This window comes from Vombatus ursinus, unplaced genomic scaffold, assembly GCF_900497805.2.
Source record: "Vombatus ursinus unplaced genomic scaffold, bare-nosed wombat genome assembly UNPS02000577.1, whole genome shotgun sequence".
NCBI classification, from domain to species: domain Eukaryota; kingdom Metazoa; phylum Chordata; class Mammalia; order Diprotodontia; family Vombatidae; genus Vombatus; species Vombatus ursinus.
In genome coordinates this window covers 3,806,098-3,828,567 of record NW_020940355.1, presented here as the reverse complement: position 1 = coordinate 3,828,567, position 22,470 = coordinate 3,806,098, and the positions used below count along the sequence as shown (strand labels likewise).

Below are 22,470 nucleotides of genomic sequence, written 5' to 3'. Positions count from 1 at the left end.
ATATATTTTTCTCCTTTACTAGACTAGTAAAAACGATAGCTGTTACAAGCACAATGATTTCAGGCTATGTTTCTGTTATCATTTATTTTTATGTATGCATGAGGCTTTAATCCTTTCTGACAGATTGAAATCTGTATTAGAGAGATGCTTCTGCTGATGCCTGTAGCTTTACTTCTCTGCCTGGAAAGGAAATAAGCTGTTTCTGGTGCCAGGCTGTGCATAGAGGGCAAAAGCCATTATTTGCAGGTGAAAGATTTAACACTAAAGAATATCTAATCCAATATGTTTCTAAGTTAGTAGATCTTGGGAGTGGGGGGGGGGAGACAAGGATGTGGTAGAGGGACAGATGTTTTTTCATCCCTTACAAAGCTATTTGTGGCAGCATACAGATAGACCTTTGAACAGATACTAAACCATGTCAGTGTGTGTGTGTGTGTGTTTACAGTACTTTTAAGTAGGGTCTTTGTGTGGTATCTGCCTAAGTCATGTGGAGTGAAAATTAAACATTTTTTTATTTCTATGAAAAAAACAAGTAACATGACCCCTATTTTATACCTTGGTAAATATGGCTGTTTGCCAAGCTCCCTCTTACATTTCATTGAGCCTCAGTTGTAAAAGCTGATGGAGTGTGAAATGAAAATGTGTATCACATTGCTAAGCATCATTTGAGGTCCTCTCTCCAGCACAATTGTTAGGCACTCCAGAAAAAGTATGTAGCCGTGGTTTAACATATGGAAGAAAGATAGCTGATGGCTTATCCAGCCATGTAATTCCAAAATTGTTTCTATCTGTGTGTTGTCTTTTTCCTTCTTAAAATAAATTGCAAATGTATATTAACATAAAATGAGGGAAATATAGCTTGTATTAAGCAGTGATAGTGTACTATTATTAGGATTATCTTTTCTTATTACTGTCTTGGTGGTTTTAATGGAACTCCTTCTGCATGTTGGAACCTGGAGGGGAAAGAATGACATTACTCATGCTTTGACAGCACATGTATGTAGTAAATCTGGTGTTTATTGTAATCTCTTTGACTGATAATGAAACTAGGTAGTATCATAACATGTAATGTATGTTACTGGAATTTACTAGTGAGAAAAGCCAAAACTACAAATTGGCGGCAACTGTGTAAAGTATAGTGTGGAAAGGGGAGAGATTTGACTTTGGATTATGAGGACGTTGCAATAGTCCAGGCAAAAGATAATTAGGGCCTGAACTAAAGTAGGTACTATGTGAGTAGAGAAAAGGGAACTTATACAAGAGATGTTATGGACATAAAATTAACAAGACTTAGCAACTGATGAGATATGAAAGGTGAGAGAGGGAGTAGAGGATAACTCAGTTTATGAACGTGGATGATGATCTGAAATATGGTGATAACCTCAACAGAAATGGGGATGGGTAATAGGACAAAGGTGTGGCATACTCCAGAGCAGAGAACAGTGTAAAGTTGAACTACTAGTGTCAAGGAAAAAAATTAAGCTAGAACAAGAGCAGTGCCCTAGGAAAGCAGGGATGGATGGAGCTATTAGAGGTATCAGTGAAAAAGAATAGGTAAAGGAGAGGTAAGACACAGGGAGAAATGGAAAAAAAGGAAGTTAGAGTCAGTTAAGGAAATATCAGGCCCATAGACATTCCTTGATCCTGTCTGTTGGTCCGTCTGAAAAGCCACCGACTATAACTGGGAAACTGAGGCCCAGAGACAAGTTAAGACATTGAATGGCATAGTTGGCACTCAAACTGAGGTCTCCTGACTTTGAATCTGCTGTCCTTTCCACTGCTCTGTGTTGTCCTTCATTATAACCTCAGTTGGTGGGGAACATAGGAGTCCACAAAATAATTTCTGTTTCTGGAAGTTAATGGCTTCCATTTTTCACACCAGCTACTTTCACAAAATGAGAATCCCAGAGTTAAAAGGGACCTCAGATTTTATCAACCTGTACCTAATGGTAATCCTTTCTATAATATCCTTGGCACAGGTTTTACAAAAGAATTTGTCACCTCTCTAGTTAATCCATGTTCATCCCTGTAGAGCCAGCCCCCCATGAGAATTTCTGTCCTGGAGAATTCTCTTATTGTTGGTGAATTTTCAGGTGATTTCTTAGTTTTTTGAAAGCTATCCTCTTTCAGGACATTTTGTAAGTGGGCTTCCTATTGCCAAATATTTCAAGTAAAAAATGTCATGCTGAAGAAATTCATTCCTATTGTGATAAAAGATTATTGTTGGAGGAACTCATATCAGTGCAGGCAACTGCATAGTATGAGAATGTCTTCTTTAGTTATTTGGCCAGACTTTGTCCTCATCAAAGTGGCCTCAGGGACATAATCTCACTTTTTTATACATTGGCTGTTTAGGATGTCTGAAATAATTATTACAAGTATCATGATATAATGAAAGAAAAACTAGATGGTGAGTTAGGAAACTCGGGTTCTTCCTTTTCTAAGATTGTAAATTTAGAAATGTTAACCGAGAACACTTAATGAGTATAGATATCAAGTAAATTCAATTCAACAAACCTTTATTAAGTGCTGATTAAGTACAAGACTCTGTGTATTTGTAAAACTTATACCACTCTGTAAATGAGTAGGAGAAATGGTAGTGGGGTTTGTAATAGAGATATGAGTACAAGCTCACTGCCCTCTAGAAATTAGACTCCAAAAGAGAGACAGTGTAGAGACGTATATCAATATCATCTTCTTATTTCTACACATTTTTTGTTCCATAGAGGAGAAGAGAGGAGAAGGGGAGAATAGGAAAGAATGACAAAAATGATGCTGATTATTTTTAGAAATAGTGAAAACCTAAATCTCATCTCTAATTTTATCAGGACTTAAAGAACAATGTTCTACAAAAGCTGAGGCATAGCCCTCCCATCATCAGTCTGTGGTATTGTAACATCCTGTTAATTTCTTTATAAATTAATAAGCATGGTTCAATACACTCACTTCCCTTTTACCACCCAGAAAATTAAAAGTTCCAGGATACCTACCCTCCTAAGACAGTTCATTTTCTGCAAAGTCCCTTTCTGTGATCCTGTTGCTTCCAGATTTATAACTTTCCACATCTGTTAAGGAGACTCGCAGAATTATTGAACTTTCGTGCCTCAGGAATCAAGCCCAGCTTCCTCACTTTGCAAGGTAGAAAAGTGAAGGCCCTCTCCACCTGTCTATTGTAAAGCCCATTTAAAGTTGTGTTAGATACTGAAGGTTATAAAATGTATTGATACTTTTAAAATGTTACTTACATTATACTGAAGTACACAAAGTATTCTGCTTTTGTTTGATCATACTATTACTAATCTGAGGATCCCTTCATAGTGAAAAGACTTTGGTATCCTGGAACTTTTAATGAACAAACCATGTTTGTATTCTCCTCCATCTGAAGTAAAGCTAAATATGCGTCTCTCTCATATATACACACACGTGTGTTTGTGTGTGTGTGTAATATTACTATTCCATAATAGATAACACTATGGCAAACTGATATTCTTTCTCAAACAATAATGAAACTATCTTGATGGTGAACAAAAACATTTAGTATGAAGAAATATCAGGTGAAAATCACCAAAGATACTTTGGAATCAAAGAGCATTTTTGTATTTTCAATTGTGTTTTTGACAAAATACACAGAGGTCTGAATTGGACATCTACTAGACAGGATTTATTTCTTTTATCTAAGGATTAATCTTATACTAGGAACTAAACAATCAGGAGATATGAGATGAGGAGAGATGAAGAGTAAAAAAATGTAATTCCATTGCATTTTATTCCTGAAGGATATTGTTGGCCTTCTATATAATGAACTTAGTTTGGATAAATACACTATCATTAAAAACATGCACAAGTATTTATGAAGTGTCTACTGTGTGCACAATTAGATTTGATGATAGAGCTACAAGCCTGCCTTTGGAATGCAGGAGAATACAAACATGGTTTGTTCATTATCTTGAAAGCTAAAAGGCCATGTCTAATTTTTCTGTTTTAGTTTCACTAGTACCGTCCTTTCTCTCTGCTTTTCCTTTGCAGTTCCCTGTACTATCTAAATAATAACCATATCTACACCTGAGGCTTATCAAAGGCAAAAACACTGTGCCTCTATTAGGATGAGGACAAGAGGAAACATTCTTTTTCTGTCCCATCTAATAATAATGAAACTTATCTGTTTCCTTCAAATATGTTCTCATTCTGGTCTAGTAGTTGTCGTAGTAGCTAACAGTGTGTTAAACATTTTACAAAAATTATCTTGTTTGATCGTCACAATAACCTTGGGAGGTAGATGCTATTGTTATCTCCACTTTACAGATGAGGAAAGTGAGGCCAACAGAGCATAAGTGCCCAAGATCAAATAGCTAGTTTGAACTCAGCTCTTCCTGACTTTGAGTCCTGCACTCTATTCATTGCACCATCTAGCTACCTATAGAAGACAATAGACTTTCATTACTTTTTTTAAAAAAAATTGAAAATGGCAGCAGTTTTTGGTTGAGTATCTATGACCCAAATGAAAAAAAGGATTTCTAATTTTCTATCTTTGTAGTTTTTATATTCAATCCCTATTTAAGGTACAAAATGTACAATAATTAACCTTCAGCATTAAAGATAAATATTTAACAGCCAGTAATTTTCTCATTTTACTATTTCTGATCAGAACATTGTTTCTTACAAGCATGAGAAGAAACTAGGATGGATATTGTCTTTAAAATTCTTGTAAGTACAAAAAAAGCAGGCAGTAAAGAGATCAACTCACTGGCTACCCTTACTGACTTTCTCTAATACTTCATGCGCCATTATTTAGTACAGTATTGTAAATTGGAGCTTTGTGCCTAGCTTTCTGTATTATGTGAGTGCAGGGAAGGGAGCCCGAGGGTGCATGGCTCCCACCTATTTCTCATCTCCTGGCACTTTGATCCTCATGCTGGAGCACCAGGAGAACAGATTGGTTTTGGAAAGGGAGCAGAAACTTTAAAGAGTGCCAGTTTTCCTTATTACCTGAGGTTAGCAGGCTATTCAGGTGTCCTGAGTTTTATGTATACTCTATGCTGTATTTTTGAAGCTCTGACCCTTAGAAAAGCTCTGTTAAAATTTTCTCCCTATCTAACATTCATTTCCCAAGTCACTGAAGTGAGAGGATCTATTAGTTCAGGGCCAGTTTTGAAAGCAAATGAAAACTACATTCATGAGGTTAAGAAATGGCTTAATAATTAAGTTAAAACAGTTGAAAGTGGATCTAATTTCAAACAGATCAGCTAACCGTGTTAGAAGCAAATGAGGGTGTGTTCCTTCCTATTTTTCTTTCTACCCCCCCAAGATATTGGCTCCAATCCCAGGTGGCTTTTATAAAAGCATTCTAGATTCTCCCAGCCCCTTTTAGGGGTGGTTTTGCATTTTATTTAAGGGTGGTTTTGCACATTTTTAAATGGTGTCCTAGAAATAAAACTCAGAGTATAGTTATTGTTTTAGGCATGCCTTTTCTTCAAACTGCATCTCATTGACCCTCTGCATTACCAATTGAACGTTTGTGAGGTTCACCTATGAGTTAGTACAGTACAGATTGGGTTTCATACTGATGAACTGTATTTTAATTGGTACAGTGAAAAAGCAGAATTAATTCTTGTGCTTATCAGCATTAGTGCATTAGTTCAAAATTTATTTGGGACATATATGACATCTTTAGGGCACCAATTTGAATACCAACCAAGGTATCATATATGTGGTATAATGCAGAGTAATTAGCACTCATTTCAATTTCATCACTAATTGTGCAATTACCTAGGGTGATTTTCCTCTGAAGGGAGTTTCAGAGGCTTGGTAAAGGTAGCAGTCACTGAGCTACTGATTGCACCCACCCTAGGGGCTGCTGGGGACCCTTGGGAGACACTAAGGGAGAACACAACTAGCAGAGTCGGGGGAGAGGAAGGAAGGGGCACAGAGGCATGATGGAGTAGTCAGAGATGTTCCAAACCAGTACAATCAAGTAAGAAGAGAGGAGACATCTGAGCGACGCTCTTTCCTCAGATGGAGGCTTGAGGTCCATGGCTCCACTCTCCAGCCAGAAAGGCAGAAGGTAGTGATGCAGTGGAGGACCAAGGTTGATGAGATCCTAGAGGATGATGAGGTCCTAGAGGATGATGAGGTCATCCTCCTGGGACGTGGTGGAGAAGCTCAGAGTAGTGTAGGTAGGGGAGAAATGAGATGTCTGAGCTGAGCTCTCCTTAAATGGAGAGACCTTTTCATGAATAAAGCAATTGAGCAGGAATCAGAAGACCTTACATGGCTTTCCACCTTTGATACTGGTCAATTTGCTTAGCTTTCTATAGCTTAATTACTACACGTATAAGAAATGCAGATATTACTACATATTGCCTGTGTGCTTAATTAAGTACACTTTAAGATTTGTGATTTGGTTATTCCCTCAACCAACAGAGATCAGCCTTCTGTGCCTTAGTAGATGCTGTTTGGAATTTGTTGTAGTAGAAAAAAAAATCATTGGTCTGAAGCCAACCTGATGATAAGCCTCTCAGAACTTTGCTGGGCTAGTCCTTGGAGAGCAGACTTCAGCTTATCACTGGGCCCATACTTGAAGCTTTTCTAACTTGGCATGATTTCCCAGAGCCTTTGGGAACCCAAGGTCACCTAGAATCTAGGTGACCTTGGGCAAATCATAGTTCATAGAATCAGAGATTTCAGATTTAAAGGCACTTTCAAAGTCATCTAGTCTACCTCCTTTTAAAAAAAAATTTTTTTAAACAAATGAGTTAACCGTAGGCCCAAGAAGTGTGAAGACTTGCTCGTCATATAGGGAGCAAACAGCAGAAACAAGATCCTTTAACTCTAAGGCTACACTCTCCATTCAGGCACATCAAAGGGATCCCAGTCTTTCAATTCCCACAGTTTGACCATAGACCAGAATTCTCAGGCATGTTCTGTAACCACTATGACCCTTCAGAAATCAGCCCTAACCAGAGACTTCTTCAACTTTCTCAGGTTAATTAAGCAAGGTGCTCTGTACATTAAAACCCAACTGAGACAGGTTAGTCATAGTTGGAGCTGAAATAAAACTCCCTATTCATGGGTTCATGGCTCTCCATTTGTACCTGATGGTAAGAAATCAAACATCAGAATTCTGTAGGACACAAATTATCCAGCTTTTTTTTTTAAAGTAAGTGATGTTTTGAAAAATACAGCTCCTTTTTATTTGATGTGTCTCTATTGCAAATAAGCCTATATTAAGCAGTCTTACTTATCGTGCTCTTTTCATTTTTCTGTGTCTTTTTTTTTTTTGTTTCTTCTCTTTTCCCCTGCCACACCCACATGCATTCCTCAAGTTGCGTTCCATCCCTCAAGATAATTTGGGAGGGATATGTTATTTCACCAGTTCTAAGAAAATCCATGTCCTTATAGCAACAGTTAGCAGAAAGCAGAAATTTAGTAGTCTCAGTTCCCACTTAGAGTGGAGGAAGATTATTCCTAGAGTCCCAAATTGGAACTGTTTTTACCACCAGAACAGTGTTAGACATGCAGTGGCACAGTACTAAAGTTACAGTATGGGTTAGATAAGTCCTTGTTGGCCAACAAGTATTTATTAAGTGTTTGGTAGGTGTAAGATGCTAGGCTAAATATTGGGTATACTATCAAGAATGAGCCTTTATGGGGCTCATGTTCTAGGGAGAGACTACATGCAAACAACTATCTGCATACAGGATAGCTATTAAGGAGGTGGAAGGTATTATATAAACTCAGAGGAATGGCACAGAGAAGGGGGGCAAGGGGAAACAAGGACAGGATTCCTGCAGAAGGTCACATTTGAACTAAGTCTTTGAGGAGGCTCAGAGTAAAGATTAGAAGGGAAAAAGCGTTGTGGGCGTGAGTTGGTTTTTTCATTTCTTTTCAATTGTGGTTGGAGTGAGAAGGGAAAGAAATGCTTGTTAATTGGCAAATAAAATAGGACGGGGGAAAAAGAACTTTAAAAAAAAAGTTACAGAGTCCAGACATACATCATCATGTGCACGAAGCAGCAAGAAGACAAGTGGAGTGCATTGTGGAGTACACAAAAGGGAGTAAGACTAGGAAGATGGGGGAGGGGGGGTCGTGAATCCTTTGACATGCCCAACAGAATTTTGTTAGCTAGTCTAAAAATCTGGCCCATGTATAACACTTAATGTAGAAAAAAAATTGAAAGTTAAAAACAGCTGATTTGAAACACAACCTGGTGTTGAGAACTTCTCATAAAGTAGGAATCTGCTGTTCTTAAACATCTCAGACTTTTTCTTTGTTTCAAAGTTGGTGGTTAATATGTATTACTTCATAGTTATCTTTAACATAAATGTGAATAATTAAATCATTGAACATTAAACTCTATGTAATTTCCATTTTTAAAGGAATATTCTGTGATAGAGCCATTTTGACTTTTTTATTTCCATGGGAGGAATAAAAACAGACAAAAAACAGATATACACATACATAACATACATATATGCCCTACTGTGGATATTTGAAAGAGTATAATGTAACCATGTAGGAAGCTTTGTAATGAAAGCAGTCTGGGATGTGTATAAGCCCACCACAGAAGGCTGAATTCAAAAACAAAAAGTTCAGTGTAATTACAGGTAAATATGTACCATACAATTTATCTTAAATGGTTTATCTGCATTTTCAAAGCCAGAAACCAGTGATGGTGGTCTACAGGAAATGGGTTTCCCTTTTAGCCAGTTAATTATGTGACAGAGACAGAAGCAAGCACCTGTCATCTCCTTTTCTAATTTTGTACAGCCTGTGGAGTTGAATGGTGCTAAAAACCCTACCTCACATTCATTTCACTCATACTCATAGTGTGAGTGCCTTTGAAAATCACACTTAGGAGAGAATGAGAGGGCTCCTATAATAACAGCTACCATCGCACATGACTTCTCTTTCATTTTAAATACAAACCAAACATCTGCCCACACACTCCCATGGTTACCTCGTTGGAGGAAACCCTGAGGAGGAATTAGTTTGCATTGAATTGATTTCTTAAAGATTAAATTTAATACTAGCAATTGTATGTTCGGCAACATCCAAGAGCAACACTTCCTGTGTTCAACCAGTGGGATGAACAGTGGTTTTAGTTGTGGTTTCCGATATTATCAAAAAGGTTTCATTATCTGCAAAGCATCTTTTCCCCATTCACCCTTTCTTCATTCCTCTTCATCTCACCTGTGCTACAAATATATGCTGTGCTAATGGTTCTTTCGGCCCAGGTCTGGGGAATAGTTAACTGAGTTCAGATTTCTGCCACTATCAATATACAGGCCACAGAATGTATAAACTGGTGACTATCTTCCTCCTTATCACAGCTCAGGGTATTTGTGTGTGTGTGTGTGTGTGTGTGTGTGTGTGTGTCCACATCCCTAAGTAAAATTTCCTTAGAAATGCCCTGCTTCCCAGGATTGAGAGCATTCTGTAGTTGCTTCTAGAATGAGTGTTAAAACCAGGGGTGGTTGGGGCAGCTGGATAGAGCACCGCACTGGAGTCAGGAGCACTTGAGTTCAAATCCTGTCTTAGACCAGACACTTGATACTTAATAGCTGTGTGACCCTGGGCAAGTCACTTAACCCCAATTGCCTCATATGAAAAAAAAAAAAGAAAGAAAAAAAAACAGGGGTAAGAGAAAGTGATTTGGGTACTATTGAATATAGCTAATATGAGAAATGCTCAGTTCTTCTATTTCACAAAGATGGGAACATGGATTTAGAACAGGAAGGGATATGAGAGACTAGCTAGTCTAATAGATCTAGATATGATGAAACCGTGACTTGCCCCCAAATCACCCTGTAGTAAATAGCCAAACTATAACTGGAACCCAGGTCCTCAAATGAGCTTGATCCCTTGTCACCTCCTACCTAAACCCCTAAAAAAAAGAAACCTGCCCAATTGGTCTTCCTGCTTTCAATCTTACCCTCCTCTTCAATCTGTCCTCTTTATATCTGCCAGAATAATCTTATTAAATGAAACAGCCTATACCCTCAATGAGCTTACATTCTACTTAACAAAAATTCATAGAGGTAAATATGGTAGCTAAAGTGAAACAGATATTTCAAATCTTGATTAGTTTCATTATTTAATTTGCATTATTGTGAATGATACTGCACTTTATATTTAAATTGGGTTGTAACTATATAAAGTTAGCATGTTTATTCTTGGTAACACAATACAATCACTATACTCGCTACTTGAATTAAAAGGTCCAAAACTCTAATTTATCTTTAAGTATGTGTCATCAAAGAGCAGCTAGGTGGTGCAGCAGATAGAGCACTGGGCTTGGAATCAGGAAGATGTCTTAATGAGTTCAAATCTGGCCTCAGATACTTAGTAGCTGTGTGACCTTGGGGAAGTCACTTAACCCAGTTTGCCTCAGTTTCCTCATCTGTAAAGTGAGCTGGAGAAGGAAATGACAAACCACTCCGGTATCTTTGCCCAGAAAACCCCAAAGGGTCACAAAGAGTCAGACATGACTGGAAAATGACTGAATAACAACAAAATGTACCATCAAGTAGTTTTTCACTGCAGTTAGCTAGTACTTGAAGCTCTAACAATGCCTCTGAGCCATTAAATGAATTTACATATAAGAAATATTTTGAATCCATTAAAATCTTAGTTCAGAGCTAAAGAGTTATATTCATGTCTTTGTTGACTAACATGAAGAAAAATCTTAGAGAACGCATTGATATGATTGACAGATGCCAGACCTGGGGTTTTGAAGTGACTATGTTATTTCTTTTATTCTGCAGAGTTAAAGTCTAAGACTAGGGCATCAGAAAGATAGGGATCAATGAGACTATGCAAGAGCATATAAGATATATACCTCTGGCAGTTGTCAAGGCAGAATTATTCAGAATTTAATCTGAAATGCATTTGATCATACGGTAGATACTTTAATAATTAATGCTATACCTTATTAGCAAAACCTTATGTTTACTCTGATACCACCAAAACAAGATGAAAAGCTGGCTGTGATGCTAAGTTCATGGTGACTGTTTCACTGTATTAGAACCTAGAAAATTTCTTCCTAATTTTAATGAGGCTTGTCAGTGTTAAAGGTATAGGATTTTTTTTGTTGTTGCAAGGAAAAATTAAGGATGAAATTCAATTTTAAATTATTTCTGCCCCTAAAATAAGGCATGCAGATTGACAATAATGTGCAGAACATTAATGTTATGTATATGTGGTAGAATGTTAAAAATAATGGTAAAGATATAATCTAGTCTGATTTTACAATTTCTAATTCGGTTTGAACATAAGTGTGTTTATGTGTGTATGTTGACACACATAGATACTAATGTAAAGCACATGTAAAAGCCATATAGAAAATAGAAAAAATTTTGATTGGGGGTAATTGGGGATTCCTGATTACATAATATCAGATAAAGTATCACATTTAATTGTCTACAAAAATGGGAGGGTGGGGGCAAGTAGTTTGGCAATACTTCCCTTTATCCTACTGTCTCTGACAGCTACATGAAATATAAGGGGGCCATAGTTGTCAGTCAGCCAAACTTCATACAAGCTGGCAAACAGAATGTTATTGCAAGACAGTGGCAACCACCTGCAGGTATCAGGGACAGAAGCATTCATTTTGAGTCTGCATTGCAAGATGGGAGGACAGGTGGCAACACTCTTCCAGGGACATCTTTTACTTGAGCAGAACCAGACCAACCGTTCCTCATTAAAACACATTTTGCAACATTTCCTAATGTAAGATCAAATATATTCTTCCCAACCTCTCCCCCATCATCTCCTCCAAAAAATACCACTCCTATGTGTGTGCCATCTACACAGGTTATACTTACAAAGCCTGATGTAGTCAAGGATTTCAAGGAAAGGAACATGAAATGACTTTGTGGGAGATGCGGTATTAAATAAATGGCATTGCATGATACATTTGGCATATAAGTAGCACTGAAAAGAAAAAAAAAAAAAGAAACCAGTTCCATGGCATGGAAATGCCTATAAGTTACATGCACAATATGATCTGTATGTCAGAAATCTCAGTTTTCATGGTCATTTTATTATCACTGTCCATTGCCATGTTTTTTCCTTATTTCATATGTTTCACAGTGAAAAGTACTGGTAAACTACAAATGTATTCTTAATGTCTAATAGGAGTAGGAGAACAACCTGGACTGAGTCTTATATGAGGCACTGTGAGAATATAGAGAGCCTCTTCTTGTATTTTTCTCAACCCTTAAGTTGCACAGGACTAATTAAGTACCAATTATATTGATAAAAACCTTTTTATTATGGTGATTAAGAAGACTGTCCAATAAAGTCCTACTGTGATGCCCAGTTGAGGCTGAGAGATGACGCCCACCCTACCCCAGGGCTCTTGAAGGCTCTGCCAGCCAGAGTGCAGCTTCCCCAGGTGGAAAAAGACACAATTACGGTCCTAATGTCCAACTGGAAATCTATCAATGGTGGACCTGTTTCGTTACAAAGTCTCAGAAGTTGAGAGACACCTCGGGGATCATTTAGTCCAAACTAAATTCTGAACATTAACGCTTTTTATCCCAGACAAGTGATCTTTTAAAGTGGAACCGCTTCCTCAAGCAGCCCACCCCACTTTTGGACAACTCTGTTAAGAAATGTTTCCTTCTATTAAGGCTCTCAACTGCCTCTGTGTTCCTCTCCTCAGCTTCTACTGATTGTCCCTAATTCTGCTTCCGGATCCAATGAGAATAAGTTTTAGAGTAGGGAGGGGCCTTGGAGGTCTACTCTCCCTTCTGCATCGTAGCCCTCCAAATACTTCAGTCTGACCTATCCCATAAGCCTCTCACTGTCAAACCATTCACTGACTATGCTGTGGACAGGTCTCGATCTGTATTTCAGTGGAGGGATTAGCCATCCAGATGAAAACATGAAGCTTTTGAAATATTGAAGGGAAGTACAATGAGGAGGCAGAGAAGTGGGAAAGGGGCCCCACAAGAGTGGATGGGATAGAACTCTGAGCCCACACAGTCAATGCATTGGATGTGGGGCATCTGTTGAAGCTCACGTTCTCCCTCCTTCCCTGTGTTTTCCTACTATTTTAATTGAAGATCAATTGAAAATCTAAAGGAAGATAAATGTAAAAGCACATGAAAACCCTGAGAATACTCAGTAGTGAAGTGCCCATGAGAAGCCTTAGACCAGTGGTGTCAAACTCAAAAAGAAGCAATACATAAGGATACCAAGCCGTACAGAATCTCTGCGGGCCATCTATTGACTTAGTGTTCAAATACAGTATTATATATGTTTTACTATATTTGTATTTATACTGTTAAAAATTTCCCAATTACATTTTAATTTAATTCAAGCTGCCCTCAAGAGCAGCCACAGGCTACGAGTTTGACACCTCTACCTTAGGCTGCCTACTAAACTCTAGTTTCCCTTTCTCAGAAAGGGGAGCACTCCACAAACTCTTCTCACTTAGAGGACGTGAACTCACCATAGACCCCATCTAAGTATTTTCTCCACAAAGCAGAGATAATATACGTATAGAACAGAACAGAAATAAAAGATATATTTAATTTGAGGTAAAGAGAGCTCTCCATTTTTGCAGTGTTATTCCAAGGTAAAGATCAGGCCAAAATATTATCACCTCTGTGGGTAGCTATGTTCCTGTTTCTCCTAAGTCATACCCCAGTTGTAAAGTGTCCTGGCCCAACGTACAGGGGATAATTTCCTCATCTGTGGGATGGTATATTTTCGACAATTTGGCTTGGTTTGGAGCTTATATTATTATGTTTTTGCTCATTTAAATCCAAGTTACACATCTGACTTAAAATAACTGACATTGACTCTTAATTATTTTTGTTTTTTAGACTTGGTAAGATAATCCTTTTCCTGAACAAAATCTAAAACCATATTTTTCATACTGTCATAAATGAAAAAGTGTAAAGAAGCTAAAATGACAGGGTTAATTGATTTTATTCTATCAGTGCTCATTTAGTGTCTTGCAACTATAAATTGACTCTATTTTAGGTGTTTTTTCTGTTTCCCCTACCTTGAATAATGATATTAATTAAAGAAGGAAGAAATAAGGGACTACATTATCAATATACTCATGGATTTACTTATGTGTTTTATTTTATTTTAGCTGACCATTTTAATATCACCTTCATTTCTGAATATATTCTTCCCATACCCATTGAGCCATCCCTAATAACAAAGAGTAAAATAAAAAAGAAGTGAGAAAGAAATGGAAACAGTTCAACAAAACTAACACATCAAATAAGTCTGTCAGTATGTTCAATGTTCCATAGTCCTCCATTATAGTGATTTTTTTTTAATGAAGAAAATGAAGACTAAAGTACTTGAAATTTGATCCCTAATCTCAGTGAACATGAGGAAAAGCAATATTCTGGTAGCTTCCTCCTTTATTAACTTTTATCTGCCATTCAAGGACAATGAGCTTAGGAATTAGGAAGTCAATTTTTTGTTTTTAGGAATTCAGTAAGACAGCAATGAAATTCCTTTTGTCAGAGGAAAAAGTAGCACATGGTAAGCAAACCTAAAACTAACTGCCTAGTGGTAATATGGGTGGTCACAGTATGCTACAAATCTCCTATCACATGATAAATGAACCCCTGGATAAATCCATTACATTATATTTCACCAGGATGAAAGAGTTGTATCAGTGAAAGGCATTTCTGAATGAATTGTGATTTCTCTATAACTCTGATCAGTCTCAGAAGTAAAATTGTGGCTTTTGGAAACTTTGGTTTCATTGAGTAATAAAAATTCCATTAACTGAAACTTTATAAATTGATTAAAAGACAAGTTAGTCTTGATTTTTAGAAAGAAATTGCCATAGCTAATGTTTAAGTGCCTTAGGGATAGTTTCTAATTACCTTCCTTTATAAAGCTGCACATGCTTAGTTTTGTTTCTTTTTTTTTTTTAATTTAGTGATGTCTTTTCCCAAGTTCTACTATTTTTTAACATGACCATACAATTAGCCTTTTATCTCTCATAATACAAATATTAAGCTCTCATTATTTCTTCAGTGAAGTTCTAAGTAACTGTCTGCCCATTACATGCTTATTAATTCTGTGAAAATATCACTTGGTCATAGCTGTGTATTTGACCCTTTGAGACTGATAGACCAGACTTTCTAACCCATTTTTTCCTTAGTATCACAACGGTACTAATAACTGAAATATTCAGTTAATTGGCTATAGTTTATTCTTTGGTCAGAAACAATTGTATTAATTTGTACTCTTGAAATTCAGTGTCATTGAATACCCTTAGATGATCATCATTACTGAGTTTAATCAAGACCTTTATGGTTAGAGGAGAGAACATTGAAACTTTATACCACTTTAGCCAACCCTAGAAGAGGCCTGCCCCATATTACACCTTTCTCTTGATGCAACAATTTACTTTTAGTAGCCATTTCAGATTTTAACCTCTTGGTCAGCACATAAAATATAGATGAACTCACGTGGTTTTGTGATATGTTAGAAACTGTGATGAATCCACTGTATAATTCTATTTTTAAAAATTTTTCTTTAGTTCAGAATATTTTCACATGTTCAGAGGGGAAAAGAAGAATTTACTCTCCAGAAAGACTCTTACAATAAGTTAGGTTGAAAATGCTTTGTTTGTTGTAGAGTGGTTTGAATTTGTAATCTTTGTATTCTATATAAAATAACTGTTAAACTAAAGCCAAGCATTTTATATGGGAGGAGGGAGTAGCTTGGCTGCCAAGAAAAGTACCTACTGATTAGAAAAGACAGTCATAAATTTTTATGTTTTTATTTATATTTTCTACTTCTTAAGCCACCATAGTTATCCTAAGTATCCTTCCTTCTGCCCTTCCCAGAGAACAATCCCATATGACAAATTGGTTTTTTTTTTGAGAGAGAAAAAAAATTAGCTCAACTGATTGATACACTGAAAAAGTCCAGAAACGTTCAGCATGTAGCACCTGTGGACCTCCCATTTCCATGAAGTGGGAGGTTGAGGGTATCTTTTCATATCTGTTCATTCAAGTCCTGTTTGAGCTTTATAATTTTGTCATATTTACTTTGGGTTGTTTTCTTTCTATTTGTGTTATTGTAGTTACTATGTATATTGTTTCCTTGTCTCCACTTACTTCGTTCTGCATCAGTTCATATAAATCTTTCCATTCTTCTCTGTATTCATCACATACATAATTTCTTACAGCACAGGAATATTCCATTACATTCATGTAGTAGAATTTGTTTATCCATGGCCCCAATTAATGACTGTTTATGCCATTTCCAATTCTTAGCTATCTCAAAAGGTTCCACTATAAACATTTTGGGATATATGGAGATTTTATTCTTATCAGTGGCTTCCTTGGGGGTATAAACCCAAGGTTCAAAGGACATGGACACTTTAATTGCTTTATTTGCATAATTCAGAATTTCCTTCCAAAATGGTTGTCCCATTTCACAACTCCGACAACAATTTATTAGTGTGCCTGTCTTTCCTACAACCTGTCCAACATTTTTTGCCATTTTTTTGTTATTTTTGCCAATTTGCAGAGTGTGAGGTGAAGCCAAGTCTATTTTGATTTGCATTTCTCTTATTATTAGTGATTTAGAGTGGCTTTTTTCTTTCATGTGGGTATGAATACTTTGTAGTTCTTCTTTTGAGAAGTGTTTGTTCACATCCTTTGACCATTTATCTCTGTCATGAATTTTTACTCAAACTAAAGGTAAGGTTATGTAATATGTAATGCTACAAAATAAAGGAAAAAGTACTAAATTAGGAGACTGAGGGCTTTGATGCTAGGCCCAGCTTAGCTATGTGACCTTGAATAAGTCACTTCCATTCTCTAATACCTTAGTTTATTTTTTCTATAAAAATGAGAAAGTTGAAGCTCTTCTCAGCAATATGATGATCCAAGACAATTCCAAAGGACTTATGATGGAAAGTGCTATCCACCTCCAAAGAAAGAACTTATGGAGTGTGAATGCAGATTAAAGCATACTATTTTTACTTTTTTTTTTAATGTTTTTTTTCGTTTGGTATGTTTCCTCTTTAACAACATGACTGATATATAAATATGTTTTACATGATTGCACATATATAACCTATATCAAATTGCTTACTGTCTTAGGGAGGGAGAAAATTTGCAGTCAACATTTTTTAAAAATCAATATTAAAAAGTGTCTTTACATGTAACTGGAAAAAATAAAACTATTTAAGATCCAATATTATTTAAAACATTTTTAAATAAGAAATTTGGACAAAACGAATTCCAAGTTTCATTTTAGATCTAAAATTTGTTTCTGTGACCTTTTTCTGTTTTCTACAAAGTAAGAGGGATAATGGAGTAATCATGAGCTTAGGAAAGAGTATTTATGAGCTTCTATAGATTAGCAAGTTCTCCTAAGCAGTAGCTTAATTAGAAAGTTCTGAGAAAAACTACTAGTTGGTACCAGAGGGCCATAAGCAGGCCTGGATTTGTAGTCTTTTGTACGAGAAAAAAAATGAGAGATTTTTCTTAAAATAAAAAGGGAAAGATGAGATAATATGGTATAATGAATTGGCCTGAAAGTTAAAAAGTCTTGGGTTCAAGTCCTCCCTCTGACATGTACTAGCTCTGTGATCATGGTCACTCTAATTTGGCAGTGCCCCAGACGACCTCTACATAACAGAGTAGTGGCTAATCTAGGTAAGTGAAGGAAGTTTCCATATGAAAGTTCCCTACACAGATGAATCACTGGTCCAAACCAGAAAAGAGGGTGGGGAGGGGAAGCAACATAAATTAAATAATGTTTGCTTAATAGTTAAATTTTACTGGGAGAAGGTCCTACCTAGATGTTTATATTTCTTTATATCTCACTCTGATTTGTAAATAATTTGTTTTTAGACCTATCTTAAAAAAGATTAATTATATCTTAAGAATTGTTTTCATTTTTTTGAGATAAGCATAATTGATTGAATCATATCCTAAATGCTCTCAGAATTAGCTAGCCACACTTAGGGAGAGTCAAGCCAGTTATAAATGTTCTCCTGGCAGGTAGTTGAATGGCATGTATTACATTGAAGGGTATGTAGGGCAAGTTTTGCAAGCTTATATGTGAGATAATATGATTTAAAGTTGGAAGAGATCTAAATGGTCTTCTAGTCCAACTCTCACATTTACAGATGAGGAAATTGAGACCCAGAGAGATTAGGTGACCTGCAGCAGACTGGACAGGGAGCCAGTAGCTAACTTCAGACTATTTCACATGCCCTGACTCTCACCCAATAACGTCTCTGCTTCTTTGTTAACATCGTAGAGATCCAGGGACTCCTTTACCATTGAACACCAAGTTGCTATCAAGAAAACAAAATCTGTTTAGCTGGTCCAGTATCAGTTGTGCAATTTTTTACTAATCACATGACCTATGTGGATATATTCTAAAAAACAGGAGAATAGCTTCACCATACTGTCAAAAGACCAGCCATTTTGTGACTGGTGTCCTTCAGATCTTAAGGTTACTTTTAAATCAGCTGAGAATGTCAGCCTCAGCAGGCTGCTCTCAGACCCAATATACTAAACAGGAAGGCGAGTGTTTGAGAACAGGGGGAGAAGGCCCTGTGGGCAGATTTGGAACACCACCGAGCTACTAAAGAAGTTCTTGACATTGGCGGTGTCCTGCTGTGGTAAGATTGCTGTGCTATTGGTCCCCTTTTTCTCCAGCTGTGTACCTCTGCGTTAAGGAATCAAAGGGCAGGGAAGCCAGCAGGGTATCAGTGTAGGCACTGAGGATTACAAAAAATAATAACATTTGGACTGGACTGTAGCTGAGAGACGTATGCTTATTATTAACAGCTTTATCAATTGTGCAATTAATTTCTTTTGAGGGACTGTTTTAATAGCATCACTGCAAAAACTCTTCATCCTGTTCTAGATTTGAATATTAGCAACTGGAATATGGAGCGAGAACAAAAGGGTGGCACTGTTGGTATAAAAATTGGAAACATTCTTGATCTGATAGAGAATTTGTTTAGTATTTGATTTGTATCATAGACTGTGTTTTATAGACATCTTAAACCACCTTTTGTCTCTCCACAGGAGTTAAGACATGTGCTTAAAAATGGCTCAAGAACAAAAGCACACGTGTCTGCAGAGACTCTGGAAGAATCGTTGACTTCCAGGATAGGTTTACGGATGCTCCTGGCGCTGCAAGATGGCGGGCTGAAGACATTATCCCTGGGCTTGATTCTGCTAGCTCTTCTTGTTGCTTTTTTTATGAAAACGCATCAGTAGAACACTCAACTAAAATAAAGAATCTGTGAAGAGTGATACATTTCTAATTAAAAGCTTCTTTGGAAACAAGACCACATCTGTCCTGAAAGGGCAGTGCGTTGTAATCAACCCCCCTCCCTCTTCTGCATCCACAATTTTAATGAGGACAGCACTGCTCAAATTTAAGTGGAATCCATTGGTTATCTGGCCCAGAACTTAGTACTATTTTGTCTATAAATACATTATTTTTAAAATTAAATCCTTTGGGATTATTTTTAGCAAGACGTACAGAGTTTCTGAGGTTTAAAATGCTTCTCTGTGTCTTCAATTTTGAGACTAATTATACTGCAAGTGATTCTAAGCATTTCTTTGTATATGAAACATGTTGAAGCTTTATTAAACCTTTTTTAAATGTACCTTGTCACTTGTCCTCTTGTATTGGTTACACTGCAAAGAGTCATGATCATTACTTTATGATTAGGTATCTGCGACTACAGCTATATATCATTTTACCCAAGTAGTATATTACTTTAAATGTTCGATGTAAATATTTTGTGATGGAATTCCTATTTTAAATGGTCTCAGGATATTTGCTATTTTAAGAGCCTAGGGGGAACATTTTGTAAAGTAAAGAATCATCCCCTAACTTCTTTTGAAAATATAAATTTTCAGGTTGCTTTAAAAGGAGGGTGCATATATATGACTTTCCTTTTTGGTCATTTATGAATTGACTTGAGGCAAGATGATGTAATGGATGAAGGACCCAGATTTGAATCAGGAAATCTGGGTTTAAATTCTGGCTGTTATACTAATCTTGTACTTTATAAGTAATATGATCATAGTCAATTCACTTAATCTATGTGAAACTCAGTTTTCTCACTTGTAAAATGGGGATAATGTGCTTACAGTATAAACCAACAAAACTGTTGTGAGGTAAGCAACTAAACCATAAAAATTCAAGTACTTAATGTGTAATATAAATGCAAACTAATATTATTATTTTCACTTCTCACTTTTGATCTTTACAGGATATGATTACCGTTTTTCTAAAGTAAAAGTAGTTGAGTTGTTTTGTTTAAAAAAAAACAAAACACCAAGGAATTCATTGTTTAATTATATTCACAAGGAAACCCATGAATTTAATCCAAAAGACATATTTAGTTTTTCCTTCAGAATACTTATGTGTTCATCCTGTTCTCCCCTATTTCACACAATCTTTCAATCTATTATGTGCCCTTCGAGGAAACATATTATATTTTAATTATGTCAGCATAGAAACTGTCTTTGATACTACAACAAACACTCCCTTGACCAAAAAAAAAAATTAAAATTGAATTTGTTGTGCCATTAGAGGTCCTCTGTGGAGTAATGGAGAGACCACTGATCTGGAGGACACAGGTTTAGTACAAATCCTGACTCTCTTGCCATACAAGTATACTTTTTTATTTTGTTTCTCACTATTGTTCTTTACTAGATATAGTGATTATTTTCTTAAAAATCTAAATTCAGTCACTTCCCTGCTCAGGGTCCAGTTTCCTCATCTGAAAAATGAGGGAGTTGGGCTGATGTCTTTTGAGGTTCCTTCTGGCTCCAAATCCATAATCCATTTCACATGGGGCAGCTAGGTGGTATAGTATATAGCATGCCAGGCCTAGAGTGATGAAGATCTGAGTTCATATCCAGCCTCAGACACTATCTTTGTGACCCTGGGCATCCCTTGTTTGCCTCAGTTTCCTCATCTGTAAAATGGGGATGGTAAAAATACCTACTTCCCAGGATTGTTGTAAGGATCAAATAAGATAATAAATGTAAAGCACTTAGCGCTATATAAATGTTAGTTATTGTTATTATTAGATGATATGGGTGATGCTCATTCATGGGTTTAGAGTTGGACCCTAAAAATCATCTAGTACTATTCCCTCACTTGCTGATGAATAAGTAGGAGTCCAGAGAGTTGAATTACCACCTGTGCAATTCAGTTTGATTCAACAAGAAATGATTGAGAACCTACCACCATGCTAGACCGTGGAATGAACTAAGCCCCCCACAACAAAAAGAAAAAAGAAACGGCTCCATACCCCGAAGGAACTCACATGTTAGTGGGGAGGAGGGCATTTACACAGATCAATCAATACAAAAAGAAAACCAAGGACAGATCACTAACAACTGGAGACACCTGGAGGGGCCTTCTGTTTGAGGGAGGGTCAATGCTGCTCTGTGAAAGAAACTCGTTCTCCTTTGAAGTGGAAGTGAAAAAGGAGAGCCTTGCATCACAGAGGGAGAATTGGCACAAGACATGCAAGAAGGAGAAGAAGTGTCACCCGTAGGAAAAGCAAATGTGCTCATTTGTACAGAACATAGATTGGATGTGTGGAGAAGAATGTGAAATCAGTCTAAAAAGGTGGGCTAAGCAGTGGAGTTCACATCTGATCCTAGGAGCCACTCAAGCTTTATAGTGAGGTGTGGGGGTCTCGGTGAGATCTGCATTTTAGAAATACCAATCTGGCAGCTGTGTGACCTATGGATGGGCAAGGGCAGAGACCCAAGGGAAGTAGAGCAATTAGGGAGCTGATGTCCGGGCAAGAGGTGAGAAAGGCCTGGACTCCAATGCTGTCTGTGGGAGTGGATAGAAATGGATGGATTCAAAGGCTGTTGTGAAGGTGATAATGACATGATCTGGCAGCTGAGCAGATATGTGGGATGAGTTAGCGTCAATGACGGCTCTAAAGTCAAAGAAATAAATTCATAAATTCAGAGCGGGAAGGGATCTTAGAGCCATCTTACTCCCAGGTCACACAGGAGCAAGTAGCAGAATAAATATTTGGACCCAGGTCCCCATCTCCAAATATATGCTCCCTGGCACTATGGTGCATTTGTTTGCAAAGATGAGTAGCTAGAAGGAGCCTTGATGGAAGAGGACAAATGAGGGAAAGAGTTTCAAAAAGGAAGACAAAATACGGAATGTTCATAGTAAGCAGCCGAGCGGAAATCTGAGCCTGAATCCACTGACTTTGTGGTGAAGCCCTATCATTTGGAGAAGCCATATACTTTGTGTGAATTTTCTTCAAACCCTCAAGAAGTTGTACAGTACATTTGTTTTTGTCCTTTCAATATCCCTGAGCTTACAACAGCTACTTTGGAAAGTCTTCCTATCTCAAAGACATGAGACAGTGTGGAGCAGGAGAAAGGGGGAAAAACAAATAAAACAGACTCAGAATCCAGGGATTTGGATTCAATGCCTGCCTCTGAC

The 22,470-nt window shown here is 37.0% G+C and overlaps 1 protein-coding gene across 2 annotated transcripts in view; it reads left to right on the top strand.

The window, feature by feature from the left end:
• CDKAL1 (CDK5 regulatory subunit associated protein 1 like 1) overlaps positions 1–19,636 on the top strand; it is a 668,649-nt gene extending 649,013 nt beyond the window's left edge. For both annotated transcript variants that reach the window (XM_027874274.1, XM_027874355.1), the window contains one exon: positions 19,047–19,636. In XM_027874274.1, the coding sequence (XP_027730075.1) occupies positions 19,047–19,241 (195 nt within the window). In that variant the 3' untranslated portion in view covers positions 19,242–19,636. The remainder of the gene's footprint in view (positions 1–19,046) is intronic.
• The last annotated feature ends 2,834 nt before the right edge of the window (positions 19,637–22,470 follow it).